This window comes from Desmodus rotundus, chromosome 2 (genome assembly GCF_022682495.2).
Source record: "Desmodus rotundus isolate HL8 chromosome 2, HLdesRot8A.1, whole genome shotgun sequence".
Taxonomy (NCBI): Eukaryota; Metazoa; Chordata; class Mammalia; order Chiroptera; family Phyllostomidae; genus Desmodus; species Desmodus rotundus.
Window position 1 is genome coordinate 167,843,778 of NC_071388.1, and position 21,638 is coordinate 167,865,415.

Below are 21,638 nucleotides of genomic sequence, written 5' to 3' on the forward strand. Positions count from 1 at the left end.
GTCATGATAAAAATCATTCCATCCCCCCAGAGATCCTGCACACAATGTGTTAATAAAGATACTGCAACAATCAAATTGTAAAATCAAATGAACTTTATTTGATTTAATTTGATGGACCTTATAGGCTTTAAAATAACTGACAGTCTCATGTGGATGAGCAAAATGAAGCACTGCCTGTATATATATCATTAAGATGGAGGTGGCAAAGATAAACAGACAAAAAAGCCCACTACTAAATCTAAGGATCTGGTCCTCTTTTGCTTATAAATATGCTAACTATACATATATTAAGCACAAATTGTGCCAAATCTCTATGCAAAAATTATATCCTTTCCCCCCATCCCCAGCCCCCCCCAAAAAGAAACTACAGGGGCTGGAAACATCTGTGGTTTTCATTGTACATCAAAATACTTAATCACATAAAATTCACCATACTATGCTTTGGAAGAGAGTTGATGACATTTTGTGGATTTGAGAAACCAATTCCTTTCGGTCTCCTGCAGTCAATTTTTGCCCTTCTTTCTGGAGTTAACACTTTCTGGAGAAAAACAGGATGATGTAGAAGCACCACTTCCCAGTCCTTGGTCCTTGAAGCTCAAGTTGGCCATAAATCTCCTGACGAGAGATCCTGGGGTACAGTTAGTACTTCCATGTGGCACTTCACTACCTTCTCAAGCTCACCTTTCAAGGCAACAACAGCATCTAGAAAGAGATGCCCCTGCCTTAGCCATCTGAGGATAAAGGCCAAAGGGCAGAGGGCAGGTTATCTGAAAGCAACTGCTGGGGAGCACAAAACACACTGTCCTCATCCTGTAGGCAAACGTGGGAACTCTTTTTTCTAAGATTAAGGAAATTGTTGGGGGTTGGGCTCACTCAGAAGGCAAGGGTATTCTCTTACTTCCAAAACAGAATTTAAATGAATTATTATTTACCATGTTAGCAAACATGTTCGGGAATAAATTTCATTCTTGCATGATTGTCCTTGTAAAAGAAAACAGCACAATTTTGCTTGATAAGTCTTTTATTTTCAGCATATGATTGCTTAGAAATTTGGTTCTACTAATATCAAACATAAAAATGGAAGAGAATGAGACTTTCTGGTGATTAGCACAGGCTCTAAGGAATCCCACTGAAGGAGGGAGAAGCATCATTTGTTCCCCATGTTCCTCAGGGATCGCACTGGGGCGATGAGAAGGTGCATTTGGTTCGAAAGTCAGAGTAGCCTCTCTCCCGACAACCATAATCCCTTTTATTAGATGTATTTTACAGAGCATTAAACAGCACAAATCCAAATGATAATGGACAGGCCACTGCATAGGCTGAGTGTGAGTGCACACACACACGAATACAGACACACACACGCAAACCATGCACATTTTACCATCCTGCGAACTGCAGCTTTTATAGAGCTATGTACCTTTTAAAATAACACCAGGGTGTACATACATACTACTTTCTTTTCTTGGTCAATGCAGCAAGTCATTTGTAAACAAAGAGAAAAAAGGCTCGTGCCAACGGGTTTATTTAAAATTAATCAGAGCTATGCGCATAGCAGCAGCTGTCTAGTTGTGATTTACTGCCCTAATGCTGACTAATATATGTATTCATAAACAAATCAAAGATATTGCCAAAAGACAAATGCCGCTATTAACACCCCAACAGCTACTGGTTTCAGTTGTGCTTCTCAATCAGGCAAAATGTTCTTTCCCTTACGCCTCACACTATTTATTTTGCTTCCTGCCAATCTTGCAAAGCATTCATCTTGTGTGTCTTTTGCTCATAAATGCTTCCTGGTGCTTGATTGCTTTGCCTATGTGGCATTTGATTTCAAACTGCTATTCTACCTTTATAAACATGTAGGACTTTCTGAGCGTGAGGAGAATGCCCAAAAGGCATGTGAAAATGAGGCTGTAATTAGATCAGCCGAGAATATGGTACAGCTTATTTAGCTTTCTCTCTCGTTATCCAATATTGCATTCCCAACCTGAATGCACAGCAGTCAATTAACATTTACTCCAGCAAAGAAGCCCTGGTATCAACATGTTTAATTTATTATTATTGCAAAGAACAGTTTTCCCATGATTAGTGAAACAGAATACATATAATATATTTAAGGATCTGCACCCAGACCACAAGAAAACGGGGTGGGGGAGGAAAGAGGAAAGCAGAACACAAAAGAGAAAATAGAAACAGTATCAGTTACCACGTGAGTTTTGTGGTAAGAAACAGAATATGACGTGCAATAGTGCAATTCTCCTTTGCTAGCCCAGCAATGCAAGTCTTAACAGGAAGTCCACTCATGTTCCTGCTGCATCTCAGGGTTTAGTTGCGTGCCTGCCGGGGGTTAGAGTTCCTGCCAGATTTCTGACTCTGCGTGGAATCACTATGGCTAGAATCACTTTTATTCAGTCCAAGGTGACGTAGTTTCATGTCCCAGCGCTGTGAAATTTAAAACAGGAAATGGTCACATGCACATATCACCAGGGTCATCATTTCTATTATTCTAACAACAGAGTGAGACTGCCAAGTCAGATCTCAAAGGCATTCTACTACATTCCAAAAGTATAAACTCCGGATCCCAGGGCACTGATGAAATCGATGCTATAGGAACATAATTGTCAAATTTTTAAAAGCACAAAATTGGGCACCTATATCAACAATACTTTCATATCAAACCTTAAGCTTAAAATTTGCATGGTGACACAAATATCTATCATTACCTGAGAGTATTTCCTGGGATAACAAACAAACACAAGTCTGGCACTTCACAGGTGGCCAACAAATGGAAAACGTGCAGTTTGAAGGAAGAGCTACTTTTCATCTTCCTCTCTTATAACATGTAATAACATAGCCTTTTTTAAAAAAAATTTACTTACTTATTTTTAGAGAGAGGGGAAGGGGAGGAGAAAGAGAGGGAGAGAAACATCAATGTGTGGTTGCCTCTCGCATGCCCCCTACTGGGGACCTGGCCTCACAACCCAGGCATGTGCCCTGACTGGGAATCTAACTGGTGACCTTTGGTTCACAGGCCTGAGCTCAATCCACTGAGCCACACCAGCCAGGGCCAGAACATAGCTTTTTTAAATCTATGTGATTTGAGCAATAACACAAAAATGAAAATTTGGGGTAGTAATAGGTTGTCTTAAAAATAGTTTCCTAAGTAGTATCTACCAAGGGCAATGAACAGAACAGACACATTTCTGCCCTCCTTCTAAGTTTTACAAAGCAGACATTACCAATGTTTTTAATAACCACAATCAAGTTTACTAATATTTCATATAAACAATGCCAATAATGTTTACACATGATATAATGAATTAAAAGGGAGTTACATTCTGGATATTATAAGTAGTGAATCAGAAGAAAGACTATAGCAGTACTTCTCAAATTTCAATGAATATAGAAATGACCCGTAGATCCTGTTAAATTGCAGACTCTCACCCAGTGGGACTGGAATGGGGCCCAAGAGTCAGATCTAACAGACTCCCAGGTGGTGTGATGTTGCTGGTCCAAGGACCGCATTGCGAGCAGCATGGAATTAACATCAGATTGCCCCAGTTCAAATTCTAATTCCATCAGTACTACACATCGTTTTCATCATCAACACATTGAAATTAGTAAGAGAATCTGCTTATAAGACTGTTCTGAAGATTGATGAAAAATGAATAAAGTACTTAGTACATAAAAAATTAGTATTTTTCAATTACCAAAAGTATCTTCATTTTAGCATGCTTTACTCCACAAATCTTATTGTTTTTCCTATTTAAAAAAGTCTTATTTCCAACTCTCCAAGGCAGGCCAGGTACCTCAATTTGAACAACCTACTATAACAGAGACCTAAATAAACAACCATTTGCATGGCAAAACCATAAAAATGCTTTTATTTCATTCTTGATCCATCCACTGAAAGCAAAAAAACCAAAAATCAGTTTAAAGAACAATTCATTTAAAAAATAAAGTCCTCCATAAAACTATATTTTCCATCTTCAAATCGTCTGGAAAACTAAAGATCTCAATAATTCTAATCAAAAGTGATTCCCCCCCATCTTTAGTCCTAAGCATCTGCATATGAATTGAAAATTGTTCAAGTTACGGGTTTAATTCTTCTTTTAGCACGTTTAAATCTAAACTAAGAATATAAATAACTGCACAACAGTAATAACTGTGTGAGTCCCTTACAGAAAGCAATAGAAAATATGTTTGCCTTCCTAAGAAAGAAGGGAGACAAGCCATGTGTTCTGGGTGATAATGATAATAATTGTCTTGGTAACGAAAAAGAAGCCTTGTTACATGCTTTGCAGCAGGGATGTTAAAAGCTCTTCCGACTGGTACAGGAATTTAGGACACATTCCTGTTCTGCATTAGCAAGCAGAAAACCAAATTAAAAGGACAGTAAGAAATCCAAATTCTGAAGAAGAGCTACTTTTTAATAAACACCAAACTAATTGAAAAGAGATCCAAATACAGAACTCTCACAGGCCTAACTTTAAATACATCTCACTTTTGACAAGTATCCTGGGTGGCGACTGGTGAAGAGCTAACTGGAGAGAGGTTTCTCCCTGCAAAATAACGCCCTCTACACCTAGGATAAACGGCCGAGGGGATGTTTCCCAACCCTTCAAACTCACAGAAGGAAGAGGATGTATTCTGTCTGCTTCAACTTCCACTCTCCCCTCCTCCCTCCCCGCCCACGACACACACACACCCTTTTCGATTCTATGCATATGCACCCCAATTCCTTTCTTTGAAACTGATTTGTTTAGTATAGTAAGAAGAAATAGAGTCTTCTATTAAAAAGGTAATTTGCAGTGATTTTTTAAAAAAGTGCATCACTTCCAGAATCTAAGAGTCATTGGCTTAAAAATAAAACACTGCTCTAAGGAGCTTATATACAGATGACCAGATGGCCGTGACTGCACCTTGTACATAGGAATTGATGTCTATGCATCGGGACAGTATTGGTCATTTCCTACTCATTCTTTTTTCTTTTCTTCTGTGACTCACAGAGCTGCAATTTGTCCAAGGCAGCAATATGCCCAGCTAACAACTGTATTTCCAGCCTCTCTTACCGTTCGGGATGGACATGAGACCAAGTCATAAGTAAAAGTTGTTAGACGGGGCAGCTGGGAACTCTTTTTTATCTCTCCTTTCTTTCTCCCTAAAGTGTAGGTGTGATGCTGGAGGTGGCGTGGCTATCTTGTGACCTCCAGGTGAATATGAGGATGGAAGCAATACCCTAAAAACTGGCAGTCAGCTGGAAGCTCTAAGGATAAGGTGTAGTCACCCTACCAAGACTGGGCTAATAACTACAATTAGAATTCTCATTGTGAGAAGTTAGGCAACTATATGATAGATCTCTAACACACATACAGAATACTTCTTAAATGAAATCAATGTTAAAAACAAACTCAGTCCTTGGAATTTTAAATATGCGCATGTATATATATATATATATATCTCAGGTTTTAATACTTCTCATGTAGTTGAGGGCAGCTATTTTATTTAAATGACAAATAACTGGTTTTCTACTTTTATTTTCTACATGTCACTTTAAACACAAAAACAAAGGCTTACCTTAACTTTTTTACCAAGGCGATCCTTCCATTTTTCAGCAATAGAACCTTCCACCAACAGTAATCTGCATTTTTTTAAGAAGCAAGCATTTTTGAAAAATTAAAACATATTACTGAAAAATACAAGGAATCATTGCAAAGAAGACTTACCTGTTTATTCTAGAATAGAATGACCAACTTTTAGAACACTATTTCTTAACTATTTGGGAGTCATGGACCCCTTTAAGAACAAATGAAGTTGAGACCCCTCCCCTCAGAAAAATGCACATCCGCAAGTTGTACGCATGTACTTTCTATCCAATACATGCAACTGAGGGTCGCCTAGACGGTAACCAGACCCCAAGATAAGAGCCGCAGAGGAAGATCTCTAGAGAAGTGCCATAAGAACAGGATAGACATGGAAATTATTCTGAACCCCTAAGGAGTGAACTACCTGGAGCGTTCCTCGTCTTCATAGCCCATGATGATATACTCCTCATTAACATTCAGTGGAGGACACAGGCAGCCAGAGCTGGTATAAAGGTTAACGGTGTCCCTTGGAATGTTTACGAGAGAGGACTTTAGAATCTCCTTCACCTCGACAACTGCAGTCACATCATGGCACTTGGTCTTCACCTCTCTAATTTTAGCCCGAATGACTGGATAAAAGAGAAGAAAGCTGATACGGCAATGCGATTCAAAATAGGTGCCACACTCATAGCAGAAAAGTAGGCTTCTTGCTAGTCAATTCTCCACTTGATGAATCTCAAGTGGAGAGGAAAAGTCTGCCAAATATTTTTGTCCAAGATGGTAATGAGTGACACACTGTCCCCTTAACGTTCAGCCCTTCTTCCATTGGGCTACACGTGTGTTTACATGTGCACATATGTGTGTATGTATTCCACTGAGAGAAATTCATTTAGATAATCGAAGGTTGGGTGAATCTGATGTAGTTTTCCTCCAAACTTTCACTTTCGCTGTGTGCGTATGTGTGTCTGCAGTGCCCATTGCTGCCACCAGGAATATACACCTTACAGATTTCACTATATGTAAAGATCTAGTACGTCACTTTGCTTTGTTTTCTTATCAGGTCTATGAACACATTTTCTAAAGAGTTGGCGGTTTCTTTAGTGTTATAAACTCATCCTGTTCTACTGTTTCTAAACTGCTTCTGCGATCTTCCCACCTTCCTCATTTTAGCTCACTGTTTAGACATCAGCTCTTTTCTCCCTGGTTTCAGTACAGATTTTCTTTTGTACTCTCCTGTGGGTATTCTACATTTTCTTTTTGAGCAAAAACAGTCGCCACTAGACCTTGTTTCTTCCATCTGCTTTGAAGTCAGACACCAGCCTTCCCTCCCCTCACTTGCTACGCAACAGTCTGACACGTCAGTTGCACTACTTGGCCTCTCTCAGCAGACGTACCGACACCCAGGTGATCTCACAAGTGTTGGCTTCGCTTCTCGATATAAAGACAAATGGCTTTAAAAATAATCAATTCAGTTACAAAGTTGAAGTTTTTAACTCATAATTTAGCAAGTACAGTTCTACTTCTTTTCTGTATTTCTCTTCTTTGGAGGGGCCTGATTCCTTAGATTCCTACTTCTGGTATATAAGCTTTTTTTTTTTAAGGGGGAGCTTGAAAAAGCCTATGAAGTAAAAAAAAAATGTCAATTTGTAAGAAACCAATGGCTTGTTCCCAGGCACCCTCACTGTTCCAGGTAGGCACCCATGGATGTTATCCAGAGAGAAACACAACATACCCAAATGAATCTACTTTTTGAAAGCCCTTAGGCGTATATCAGCAAACCACCTTCCTTTGAGTCCCTTCCCACATATTTTAGGCATTTTGGACTCTAAAAGAATGGAAAAAAGTAATCCAGGAAAATACAAAGCCAGCTAATAAGCCCCACCAATGCCCCAAGTCCATGCAGAAACTTGTTTAATAACATTCCACCAGCATAACCCAATACAATAGAAATTAAGTTACTAATTCTAAAAACTTTAAAATGAAAGCCTCATTTTTGCCTCACAGGTATTTTGATTTTCAGAACATTAGGTGTCTCAAATATGAGAACGTAGAGCAAACAAAATACAACTGCCCAGCTGTCCCTGCTTGGTCTCATTGGTGAGCAAAGGAATCCCTTTCTATCAGTGTTCTCTCTATTCTGTTTTCTATCAAAAGATAAGATTTCCATTTTTGAAATGTCATTTGGGAGAATCAGATGATAAATTCACAACCCCAGCTAGCAGACATTTTTTTGTGTCCTGGTTTATGTGAATGTGCTTCATAGCATCCATCAACTATTAGAGATTAGTGAACTGTGCAAACGTTCTCAAACTAATGATTTATTTACCCAGTATGGCTACTATTTTCATTAGAAATTTTTAGCACATGTACCCGCTCCAAAATAAATATCTCTCCACAAGACTTACTTTATTATTCAAGTAATTTTGTTAAAGCTCAAGAGGTTTCGCCTGAATTAATTCTGAATGAAGTAGAGGTTTTGTCTGAATTATCAGTTGCTCTCACCACCACTTTGTTTTTGCAATAGACATGTAGATATTTAAGAAAGATAAAAATCAACATATTTTGGAATTTAAAATTTTTTTCAGAGTTTTTTTCTTCTATTTAATCATTGGACTGCCTGTCTTCCCCAAAGAACCTCTAAGTAAGCCCCGGACAAGTAAAAACACTTAACTGGAAGAAACCTGGTTATTATTGTTTGGCTGCGAGAAAGAAATTTTCTTCTTTCCATTAATTGTGATCTATATTCCATTTTATGTGATAACATTTATTTAGCTACCTGGTTGAAGATAATCTCTTTCCATGACTTGTAACCATGAGTATTTTGACTTTTAACAAAAATAACAGCACCAACCACTGCAGCACTAGAAAATTTGGATAAAGTAAAAATTAAGTAAAATAAAACTCAACTAAATTTCCCTGATACAAAATTTTTATTATGACTTTGTTTTTAGTATAATTGCACTTAAAAGGTCATATATCATTTTTTGGTCTTCTAAAAACTAAAACCTCCCTCTTCCTGTGATTTTTCATATCTGACCTTTCGACCTTGGAAAGTATGTCTACCATTGGCTAAGAGAAACTAGATTCCTTTTAAGATGAATAGTAAGCAAAAAAAAAAAAAAAGAAGCCATTGAATAAACACTTGGGAAACTATTTGCATTTATTTTAAAGACATGTATCTACTTTGAGAATTTTCTACTTTATACCTTTTAATGAACAGTATTTTCAAAAACATCAAAGATCATTCTTACTGGGTTTTACTCATTTACCTCCTTCCAATTCCCAGAAGTATAAAAGTAGAAATAAATCTTCTGTGTATCTCCTAGAGCCTCTAAAATAGGGGACATAAATTCAACAGCCAAGCTTTTATTTTAATAATAAAGTTCCCTTCAAAAATCTATTTAATTGCCATATTTTTTCATTGACTCAGCATCAACAATATCAACATAACTTTATTAGTCTCATAGATACTAGGAAAAACTGACAATAAAATGCAGATGGAATATGGCAAATATCAACTTGTCCCTCATTCTATCAACTGGAAAACTATTAATTAACTCTTCTAAATAATGGGTAATTGAAATTTGTGACTCTGAAGCATATCAGTACCCAAAAGTACATGCTGAACAATCAAAGAAAGGGTCACTTCAGTTTAATAATCCCTAATAAAATAAGAATAAGATTCCATCTTCTGGGCCAGTTGAGAAAGTATATTATGTATGGAACCCCCTCGCACAGTACCTGGCACAGACACAGCAGGCCGTGGCTCCTTCGGTTAAGTTTGTCGGCAACATTTGAACTGATAGCTCTTTAATTAATATTTTATCAGAATATCACATTTCTAGGCCAAGCTGGATAACAAAACGTTTCTTTAACTGAATATTAACAACTTTAATAAGTGTTAATATTTCCAACTCTGTCAATCTTTTCCATGAGATAGTGATTGAGGAAACCAACTTTAACCCTATTAACCATCCCTTATGCATCAAACGCTCCTCCGTTTACCAGGGTGAAGCTGAACTTGAAGCACTACTCATGCCCAGATCAGGCCCTCGGGAGGGGGCGGGGCGGGCCCTCCCACCTAGTTTAAATGTATCTCTGTGTGCTTAACTACATGGTTCTATGACAGCCAGCACTGCTGTCTGATATGCTTCAAAATCAGTGTTAAGAATTTTGTGCATATCCGACATTTTAATTATTTGGAACAGGTATGCTCTTGAAAGTTGTCCTTGTTTATTTGTTTTGGTTTTTAAGGTTTTATTTATTTATTTTTAGAGAAAGGGGAAGGGAGGGAGAAAGAGAGGAAAAGAAACATCAATGTGTGGTTGCCTCTCACACACACCCCCTACTGGGGACCTGGCCCAAAACCCAGGCATGTGCCCTGACTGGGAATCTAACGGGTGACCCTTTGGTTCACAGATCCGTGCTCAATCCACTGAGCCACACCAGCCAGGGTGTTTATTTGTCTTTAAGTCTTATTCTTGAACTGCTCTACTAACTTACTTACACACACACACACACACACACACACCTTTCTTAACACAGCACTTTATAGGTCAGCCATGAACTTGTGCTTACCATAGTTGTAATTGTTTCGGAAATAGGTCTTCTGTGTAGCTCTAATAGGCTTACATTTACAGCGTTCTGAAAAATATAACATTTTATATATAAACAAAATTTAAATACTCTCTTTCATTTATTTATTCATACTTTTTGGTTGATTAAGTCCAATTTGGTGTTGAGAAGGTTGTTGCTGACTCTATGTGGAAGATCTGTTTCTCTAGAATTACAGTCATATTTATTCATCCTATATAGACTTTTCTCAATATCAGTAGGCTCATAAGTTCCTACTTTCTAAAAAACCACCCAAATCCTGAGGAAACACCCTTCACCACCATGAGGAGAGCATGACCCCTGAATCCTGAAAGAGGATGCTTCAGTGCTTATGGAAGTAGAAGTAATGCCTGCAGACATGCAAATGTCTACTTACGCTCAGGTAACTGGTGTACCCTCAGAGTACCACCTGCATTCATACACACTTTACGTATTACACAGCATTCCTCCAAATATTAGTTCCCGGATCTAAAAGCAAAGCAGTGAGGAGAGTAGGTACTATCACAACCTAGTGAACTCAGTGAAGTTTTTGAGAAGAGAGGCCATGAACCCCTTCATAGGCTGAAAAACTGCTATTTAATTCAGTGGTATTTTTATGTTTAGTGAAGTGAATTACTATATGCATATTTTGAAATGAGAAACTTCATGTTTTCTAAATATCTGGTGAGTAGTGACCAGAACACATTTACATGTAATACAGGTATATGTCATAGAAGTTCTAATTATCTTGAAATGTTTTATATGTACGGCAAATCACTAACATCCTGGAAAGTGGATTGCTATGTTATTTATAGAACACTTAGCTAAAAAATTATGTCACATTTGCATCATGACCATGGTAGGTTGCTAGTCATTAAAGACCATGTGAGACAGGAAATAAAATACAATTATCTTAGAAAACATTTCAGTTTGTGTAAAGATTTCTTTAAAATAGTGTCCCTGGGAAAACTTTATTAAAAATGAAAATGGTATAGGTTTCTTCTACTTTGAGACAGAAAAAAGGAAAAAAGAACACATGAATCACAGAAAGAAAGCCAACAAAAATATTTTGTTTAAAATGTGTTTTCTATTAGCATAGAAACCAATAAAAGGCAGAAACGTTTGTTGACCACATGATACTATGTTTTCAAATCAAAATAAATTTTAACTTCAGTCAAAGTTACAGACAACCTGCTTTAAAGTGGCGGCTCCAAGGAGAACAGCACCCTTACTATCAGCTTTACAGTTCTAGAAATAAGCGCCTCCACTCGGGATGGGCGCTGCTCTACAAAGCGATGGCAGCAACAGCTGCTGTTCTCGCCCAGGTGGGAGGTGAGAAACTTCTCATTGCTACATATAGCATTTCCCCCGTCCTGTAAATAATTTTCACACACAATTTCTGCAGAATAAATATTTCAAGCCAATAAATAATGGGTAATATCCGAGCTGGTTGCTATTTTAAAGAAGATTCCTCCAATAATAACTTTCTTATTAGCAATATAGTTGTATTCCTATTTAAAAGAAAATGGAAAGTTACCTAGTTCTACGGTACAGTTTTATTTTGTACAGAAACATTCCACATTTTTAAAGGGAGATATTCTTGAGATAAGGTTATTTCTGAAGATTTACAAATCCTCACACATCCATGGAGAAGGGCTTGTGCTTTTCTGCCATTTAAAAACAGATATCTATTTCTCAAAAATAATGCATGTAGATCAGTTACTATGTATTTGTAATTCTTCAGAAATGTGCACATGCTTTAATAATAATTTTGCTCTTGGCAAAAGATATACCATCACTGGATTGAGTCTAATGTGATGTCATTATCATAAAACTTTGCATAAAGCATAAACAAATGGATCACATAAAACTTCCCAAGCAGAGATTTTTCAAAAATTTTATCATAAAGTGATTCAGGAAGATTTTAAGTAAGTATTTACATAACTATATATACACAACTCCATACACATAGCCAGACCATTTCCTAAGAGCTAATGAACTAAGCAATTATATTCTTGGGGCAAAATTTTGTTCATCCTCAGTGCACTTCTGCTGGCCTCGGAAGTGGCAATGCCGTAACATAGATGTGGCTCCTTCCATGCTCCAATCTGTCGCTCTTGGTGGAAGCAATGATATGTCTAGTTGAAGTAACTAGTAGCTCAATGAAATAACAGGGTAATAAGGAGGAGTGGAATTTTATGACTAAGGTTCAAATATGGAAGAACTTCCTTTCACTCATTTATGCTACCTAACCCAAACACATTCATGAAAAGTGTGCCCCAGACCAATGGATCCAAGGATTGTCCTTCTTCTAAGGCTTACTCACATGCACTGATATTCCCCAAGAGCCCAGGAACTGGGAAATTGCTGAGAATCATGGAGGGATACACTGCATATATTATTTATTACACTTTTTGTACCTGAAATTCTAAATCAGATTGTATCAGCTTCTTTTTTTTTTCCTACCAACAGTTGATTTCCTGAGATTTTTATTGGGCCACCAGTATTATCCTCATTTCTACTTTAATACACCAATAACTTTGGTAATAGTCTTCCTCTCCAGCTTTTAAATTTTATAGTGGCAAAATAAAATGTATTGATTTACTTGCATTTCACTGTTGAGAAGAAAAGCTTGTAAAGAAATTGCCTTCGTGTTTTTATCTAAGGAGAAAATATGAAATAGGAGCTGGCAGCAACAAAATAAGAAGTGACAAAGAGATCTTTAAACGTGGGGAAGGTTTTAATATTAGCAACTCATTCGCCTCGGAGTCTAGGATTAACTAGAACGCTCGAATTGTGGAACAGTGTGCCCTTCTATACCCGACAGGCACCCATGGGCCATACCAGGAAACTGTCTTCAGCAGCTCTCCCTCACACCCTTTCGCACACTCCCCTGAAATAAGTGATCTCCTGCTTCTCTGCTAATGAAATTGAAGACTGTTTATCACCCTACCACAAGAATGGGCTTATCACCCCAGCACAAATATGGGTTTGCAAAACTAACATGCCCAGCGCTCCCCAGACCTGGGTCTGCACTGCAGGGGAGATGCCTGAGAGGAGAGTGGTCACATCCTTTATTTAGCTTTCTGCTCATAAAAATCAGCTCATTTATTGGAAACACATAAAGATAATATTATTTTAAAGGGTTATATGGGTTTACAAGCTCTAAAGAATTTTAAGTACCCAAAACAATAATAAAATTTGATTCTCACTGGACCTTCACTATTTAATACAACCTTGTCTGAATTCAAGCTGAAGTGTGACATGACTTTCAAACTAACCCTGACCTTTGTTTGCAACTGACTTCTCTTGGGTGTCATCCAGAGCTGTAAGACTATAACTAACTTAGTGAGATTTCAAAACTCCTATAACCTTTTTTGTACCATGACTTCAGAATACTACTACCTATGAATCGATACTTTCCTGCTTTTTAAGGAAAAGACCTTAGATCTGTGCTCAGGATTTATTGGCCAAAAGTAGGGGGTGAGGGGAGAAGAAAATACAATTCTATTTATGTTATAATTCCCACTGTAATTCTCTTAAGTCTGACTCTTTCTACTCTGATCAGAATTTAAATAATTTTAATTTGTACCAAATATACTCACTATATGTTTTAAATACCTGACATTTGACCATAGAAGCCCCCTTGTCCTCTTTGCCTCCATTTTAAGACACAATGGAGCAGACCACAGATTTTAAAATAGATGTAAAAATAAATTTGTCATGTTCAAAACTCTCTATCCTTAACTATGACTTCTTTACTGAGATCCAGATCTATATTTTTAACCACCTGTAAGAGATGTCCACAGCATGCCCTTAAGTAATTTTAAATATATGTCAATTTCCATCACACCATGAACTTGTCTTTCTCCTACGGAGATAGTCTCTTCTGATGCTACAACCCGGGGATGTCCATGTGTCTCTAAATATAAAAAGGGAAAGGAAAAAAGAACTAGCACTGGTGGAGGCACTTACATATTAATTCATTCTACAGGTATTTGTGGAGCATCTGCCATATGCCAAGCTCTGTGCTAGGCCTGTAAGAAACCTGATGGGCAGACAATGCAGGATAAGATGTTAAACAAATAATTACATCTAAAATCACTTATTTTCATATGTGATGAATGCTATGAAAGAAAAGTACAATGTGCAAACAGAATATGTAACTTGATGATCTAAACTAGGCTGGTTTTCAAAGTCTTCTGAGGAAATAACACTTAAGCTTTAAACCTGAAAGATGAGTTGTAATTATCTAGGCAGGAACAATACCTTAATATGTAAGGTAGCAAAGAAGTTCGCAAAGGAGACTGAGGAGCATCCAGTGACAGAGAGTGAAAAAACTGAAAGAAGAGGGTGTTCCAAGAGAAAAGGAAAGCGGTCCTGTGTGTCCAAAGACTCTCCAAGCTCAACTGAGTTAAGAGAAAAGTGTCATCAAATTCAATCAGCAAGGAGAGGAGAGGACTCTGAAAAAAGGGGAGGCAAGGACTTTGAAAGTCAGAAGGACACTTCACCCACTCTACATGAAAAGAAAGGAGAGAAGGGACCAGATACTGACAAGCTCGTACATCTGTTAGTGGGATGATGAGAAGATTTCTTCTGAAGATTTCATCAGCTGTGAGGAATGAAGGGCCAAGAAAAGACCAGGTATGGAAGTGTAAGAGAGAAGAAAGATATAAAAAAAGTTACTTTATTAAGTAGAAAGACAAAGTTTTTTAGAGAATAAAGGTAGGATTGATAGGGAGTATTAATTGTGTGTTTTAATTTTATCTTGAACTTAAAGTAAAACCAGTCACCCCAATTGAGTTATTTTCTCTGGCAACTAGAGCTGGGACTTTGCCAGGTGAATATGGCAAAAAAAAAAAAAAAGAAAGAAAAGAAAAGGGAACTGCGGTATTTCCAGGAGAATGATTATTACAGTACACCATGAAACCTCAGGCAGACAAGGAACTTAGTGCTAAACAGGTAAGTAGGCAGTCTCAAAGATTTTGAGCAAAACTGCTGGAATGAAAAGAAATGGCAGGCAGAGAGTGGGGTACTTGAAATGCATATTGGAATGCTGGCACTACTGCTAGATGGCAAAGTCCAGAATGTGCCCATGGACATGGAGGCTGAGTTGAACAAACAGGTTCATGAAGCAAAGTCAACACATAGATGGATGATCTACTTTATAATCAACATCAACAAAATGGCAACAGAAATGACTGCCATCATGGAATTCGTCCCGAAAGCTCTTAACGGAATGTGGGCAATACCACATTTGGCCTTCCAGAAGCTCAGTTCCACTACTTTTCTAGAAACAGAGATTATAAAATATGCCTAGATTTCACCCCTAAGATCACCTTCCCTCTTACCAAAATGGCAAATAATGAAATGAACACTTTATTGAAATATAGAAGATTTCATTTCTAGGGCATAAAATAAAACATAGAACCCTAGTGTTCTGATCTCAATGACAAAAGAAATTTTAATGAACAACAATGCATCTCCTGCAGAAATAGAAACCAAGTGGATCTACCCATACTACAAAGTAAATATACGAGGTCTGTCCAGGAGGTATCCAGCCATGTAATATGAAAAATAATGACAATCATTGAAGAAGATACAAGATACAAGAAATATCGTACATAGGACAATGGACGCCCCAGATCCTTTTAAAGTAGGCACCCTGGGACCTCACACAATCCTCCCAATCACCATCAGCTACCCTGTCATATTTTCCTGAATCTCATCAATGGTCTGAAATCTTTTCCCTCTCAAAGGTGATTTTAGTTTTGGGAAAAGCCAGAAGTCACAGGGCACCAAATCTGGGCTGTAGGGAGGCTAAGTCACCTGGGAGATTTGAAGTTTTGCCAAAAAACTCTGCATGAGACGTGATGCATGAGCAGGTGGATTGATGTGATGACGCTGCCAATCACCAGTTCCCCACAGCTGCAGCCTTCTGAATTATCTGAATAGTTTCCATGGGAGAATGTTCAAGCTTAACACAAAATCTGATGCAGATTCATTGCTCTACTTGCTCAGTCATTTTGAATGTGATGGCCACACAGTACACATGCTCACTAAATGGCATTTACTGTCCCCACTGACTAGTACATTGAAGTCATCATTCCAGTATGCACATTCCAGTCCACTCTCCTTGGCTGCCAGGTTACATCAATGTCACACAAACTGTTCTTGTTATACTAACAATGGCTTGACTTTTTCCAGACAGACCTCATATACTACTTAAGTATACTACTGCAGAAGGGTCCAGAAAACACCATGGTTAAAAGGATTGACTTTTATTGTCAGACACAGCTGGGTTTGAGTCTAGGATCCACCCCTTACTATTTATGTGACCTTTAATATCTAAAAAGTGGCATCATGTAAAGTCACTGGGAGAATTAAATGAGATAATATACATAAAATACTTATCACAGTGCCTGGCACACCATGCCCCATAAATGTCAGATCTCATTATGCACAAGATTTATTCAGATTCCTAATCCATCATTTATAAAGATTACCTAGTGAGTAAGAGAAGTAATATTTTTCCAGGCTCCTTGCCACCTACAGAACTATGGTACCTACCACAAGTAAGCAAAACAATCAGATTTTCTCCATAGTGCCTAATTCTGCTATTTTGATTCAGGTAGACCATGCTAATGTCTGTCCTGATGTAGACAGTCCATTTGAACTATCATGTACATATCCAAAATTTGGAAGGTCAAGTTTAATAAGCCCAAATGACCATACATGTGACCATTCTAATGATATTATAATGCTGGAGAACAGTACTAAGTAATCACTCAGTGAACTGAATGTTCACTACTAATATTATTAGTAGTCATATATAAGCAAACCAAAAAGACCTGAAGATAACTGATGCAAATTCAAAGCAATAATTTTCTAACAAAAGAATCATCTGTAAGATTGAAAATGAAAATTTGCTGAATTTTTTCCTAGAGATAGGAACTTTTCATTTATTTATATAACATTTAGTTTTGGGGGAACTATCTAATAAAGGATAGAACTTAGAAATTATATTGGTATTATGCTCACACAAGGGTGTACTATTACACAATAAAAAAGAATAACGTGATATACAGAACTAAACAAATAAATCTGAAAAACATTAAGCAAAAACAAAAACGGCCATAATAAGCACTGTATGGTTCCCTTACATGTGTCTGAAAACAGACCGCACTGACCTACAGCAGCGACATTCAACCTTTTCCATCTCACAGCACAGGTAAACTAATGACTAAAACTCTGCAACACACCAAAAATATATTTTTGCCAAGATGACAAAAATAGGTATAATTTTGATTCATTCACACCAGATGGCTATTGTTGTGTTGGCTGTTGTCATGTTTTTTTATTTGACAATCTAAGTGAAAAGAGGTCAGTGCCCCTGACTAAATAGTCAGGTGTTGTCTGTTTTAAAACACCTGGGGCCCACCAGTGGGCCGCGGTACACTGGTTGAAAATCGCTGATCTACGGTAATAAAGATCAGAACCGTGCTTGCCTCACAATGTGGGTGTGATTGGGCAGAAGGGAATTCTCAAGGGTGATGGAAAGATGCTTTATCTTGAGCTGGATGATAGTTACCTGGATGTATGCATTTGTCCAAATTCAATGCATTTTACCATAAGTAAATTATACCTCAGTAAAGTATCATTAACATAACATTCATATAAGATATTTCTTTCATTTTTTCCATAAGTTGAAGTGTGTCATAACTTAGCAGCTGTTCATTATGTGTTTAAATAATATTTATTCCCTAAACATAGACACTGGGCAAAGAATATCAAATTAGGTCTTACTTTGGATTAGAGCAGTACGTGGAAATACAAGGAAGTTGATTGGTGAACCTGGGTAATTTAATACGGTTTTAAAAGCAAAACTAACATTTGCTCAACTTAACTGAGAAAACAAACCTCAAATATTGTAATAAAGGTCTCAATTCATAGTTATTTACACTTTGTAAAATGGAATTACTTAAGATTGAGAGGACTATTAATAAGAAAAAGAAAATTATATTAATAAGAAAAAGGAAATTTAGTTCAGTCCTTTAGGATTTATGTCTTTGGAAAATATTAAGTAAACTGCCTTTCACAAAATGCCTGGATCCAAGAGTCACTCAGGATATACAAAATGTAAAGAGTAAATGCAATTTGCCCATTTGCACTTGTAAAATCTGAAGCATGATGTTTTGTGATGTATTATAAAGATGTCAATTGACAAAAAAATTAAGTAGCATTTACAGTCTTTTAGAATATAACGTTTCTACTCTATCCCAAGCACACAGAAAAGAGGTGGAAGAAAAGGGAAGCGCCATCGACTGCTCACACCTTCATCCCATGTCCTTGGCATAAAGGACGCCTGGAATGAGGGGGTCGTGGTCAAATTGTTGATGAATGGTAAGGTGGATAAAGTTTCAGTGCTGGGGACCTGGGGAAACAATGGTGCCATACACTCAAAAAAGGAAGTTGCAAGGAGGAAATGTTTAATGAAAAGATGACTTTTTAGTTAAATATGTGTTATTTGGAATACCAATGGGCTACCAAGGTAGAAGTGCTTATGGAAGAGAAGTGGGGTCCTCCACCTGGGAGAGTGATCAGAACGAGAGTCACAGGGTGATGATTTGGCCTCTGTAGCTGGATGAACTCCAATGGGAAGAAAGCATTGTAAGGAGTGGGGAGCAGAAGCCAAGCACAGAAACTTGAGGAACGCCCACAGCCGGGGGACGGCAGGAGAACCAGGGCAATGTGGGTGATAGCTCAGAGAGGAGAATATCCAAGAGTCACTCCGAATATTCACTTAGGAATAAGAATTGGTCAAAAGTGTCAATAACTGCAAAACAAAAAAAAATGAACATATTTATATATATGTATATATATGCCACTATAAAATTATAAAAATGCTATTTTTCATCTGTTTTAATTTTGTCTCCAGTAAAGGGTAGATGTTTTCCCAAGTCATTTCAGCCTCTATAGTCAGTAAACATTTATACCAAAGAGGAAAAACAACCTGAATTCCTTCCCAAAATTAGTAGGAAGTCAAAAGGGCAGGAAAAAAGTCTGGAGAAGGAAAGAGAGAATGAGTCTTACTACCCAAGCTAGGTAAGCACAGGCCATCGCACCAGAGGGGATGGCTGGGCCAGACCTGCCGCCCAGCTGCTCAGAGGAGTTTGTCTGAAGTACATTTGAAATAGGGCTGAGAAGAGGTGAGTGAAAACACCGGGAGAGCACCCCACTTACACTAGGGGATACTGCTAATGCTTCTCTAATTTGAAAATACAGGGGTGGGCGAGGATAAGTTTAGAGTTGATTGCATAGACAATACCATGGTTAATAAATAATAATACAAGGATAAACTCTGTGTCTGGGTCGTGTTCTCACAACTGGAAACCTACTCTTGCCCACCCCGTATAGCACAAGGGAACCTAGAGGTCAATTCAGTTATGTAACTTGGTCAGGATCATATAATTAGTGTCGAAATTTACCAACTATATTTCCTCTCTGGAAAAATTTGTGTTTTACAATTATAAAAGCTCATAAATTGGTTGCCATCACAAAGTAGAAAACCATGAGGATTCCTTTTCAGGATTATTTTAATAAAGTTATATCTTTTCATTGCACCATTTGATTACCTGCTTTAATTTTCTGTGTTGATTTGACAGCCCCAGTGACTCAGTGGAACAGAACTAAAATTGTTTTTCTCCGTATTTCAAGTTACGGAAACTAGAGAGGATGTATTCCTTATTATGGTAGGGGTTACAACAGTCATACACGCTCACAAGTTGGAAGCTGCACAGACAAAATTATTATTTCCAAAAAAAGTAAATTGTTAAGCTTCAAGGCACAGGATAAATTAACTGGAGTGAAAGAATTTCTTTTCCAAATTCCAGACAGAAACAGCTTGACACTTTTGAAAGAGGGGTTATGCGAGTTAAAATGTTTTTGTCTTCCTCATTTCCTGTTTTATCATAATCAACCTCAGCTGTTTCATTACTCCAAACTATAGAATTTTGACTGTGAACATTATATTTTCTCCTCAGAACATGTGACTATATTTTCACAAGCAGAATAAGCTTGGTTTTGTTTTTTAGTTTGTTTTTCATCACTCCCATTATACTAGAGAACAGGAGAACATTTATAACAGAAGAGTAGTAAACACTGAACCCAAGAGCACTACATCACCTCTAGGCAGTCTTATATACTGCACTATTTTTGTGTGTTATTTGCAGTGTTGTCGATATCTTCCCTGTTTCACATGCTGACGGGCTAGATTATTCTAACCATAGATTCGGGACAAACTGACAGCACGTACATGCCCGGGGCCAGAAATTTTGATTTACCAAATTTACTATTACACAAATGAGTTTTTGGTTTATTTTGACCAAATATAATAGTCAGAGTGATCCTTAAAATAGAGCTATTGCTCAACGCTAGTAAAATTTTAAAAGATAAATGTTTGTTGGGACACCTTTGGCAGACATTGTCTCAGCTCAAACACTTATCACTCCAGTAAGAGTCAGTGGAAATCAACAGTGAAAACTGTTCCAACCTAATGACAATGTTTCAAACTTATTTACAAACTTAGTAAATTAATTTTAATTTTTAATGTTTATAAATTTTATAAATCTTATATTATTTTCTGCTTCCATCCTGCCAGGCAGGACATACAGACCCAAATCAGTACAAATTACTAGAGGAAAGTGAATAGAAGTATTATATAATAACCAATTGTAATTATAATATTCTTAAAGAAACAAATGCAGCATTATTCATAGAAACAACCCAAATATCTAGGAACATTAGAATGAATAAAGTGTCATATATTCATATGATAGAATACAATGAAAATTTAAAAGTACTGTTAAACACAGCATAATAAAGAGCAAAGGAAGCCACATACGCACATGCACACAAAAATACATGTATATTGTAGGATGCCATTCATAAAAGTTCAAGATTGGGCAGAATTAGCACATGCTGTTAGAATTCCTGCTGGTAGTTGTCTTCAGGAAGAAGCATGGAAGCGTGATGGAAGAGGCGCAGGCAGGCTCTGGGTGCTGGTAGGGGTCTACATCTTGAGCTGTGTTCTGATTAGAGAAGAGTGTTTAGAGTGCCTTTGTGCAAAGTCACTGAGCCGCGTGCTTTCATGATCTGCGATCTTTCTGTATATATGGCATGCTTCATTTGCAAGTTTATTTTATAATATGGAGTACATAGACTCCATCATGTCTTTCCCACTGAATATAGTTATAAAACCTAAACAGAATGCATAAAGCCACTACTTAAGGACTCTGAAAAGTAAATAGTAGCAGTAAGATTGGGGAAGAAGACCAGTACTATCAAACTGGTAATAGGTTCATCACTTTGACCCCTCTGGTATTTCCCAGCTAAGTTTCAACACAACCCATAACCAGGAAGTGGGCATGAGGCCGAGAGCGCTCCGGGGAAGCCCTCTCGATC

At 37.5% G+C, this 21,638-nt stretch overlaps 1 protein-coding gene across 1 annotated transcript in view; it reads right to left on the reverse strand.

The window, feature by feature from the left end:
- Positions 1 to 1,511: 1,511 nt before the first annotated feature.
- The window catches only part of FRZB (frizzled related protein), a 33,235-nt gene continuing 13,108 nt past the window's right edge, over positions 1,512 to 21,638 (reverse strand). Inside the window, exons 3-6 of the mRNA XM_024561542.4 lie at positions 10,161 to 10,226; positions 6,007 to 6,211; positions 5,575 to 5,638; positions 1,512 to 2,439 (exon numbers count right to left, since the gene is read on the reverse strand). Coding sequence (XP_024417310.1) covers positions 2,323 to 2,439; positions 5,575 to 5,638; positions 6,007 to 6,211; positions 10,161 to 10,226 — 452 coding nt within the window. The 3' untranslated portion in view covers positions 1,512 to 2,322. The remainder of the gene's footprint in view (positions 2,440 to 5,574; positions 5,639 to 6,006; positions 6,212 to 10,160; positions 10,227 to 21,638) is intronic.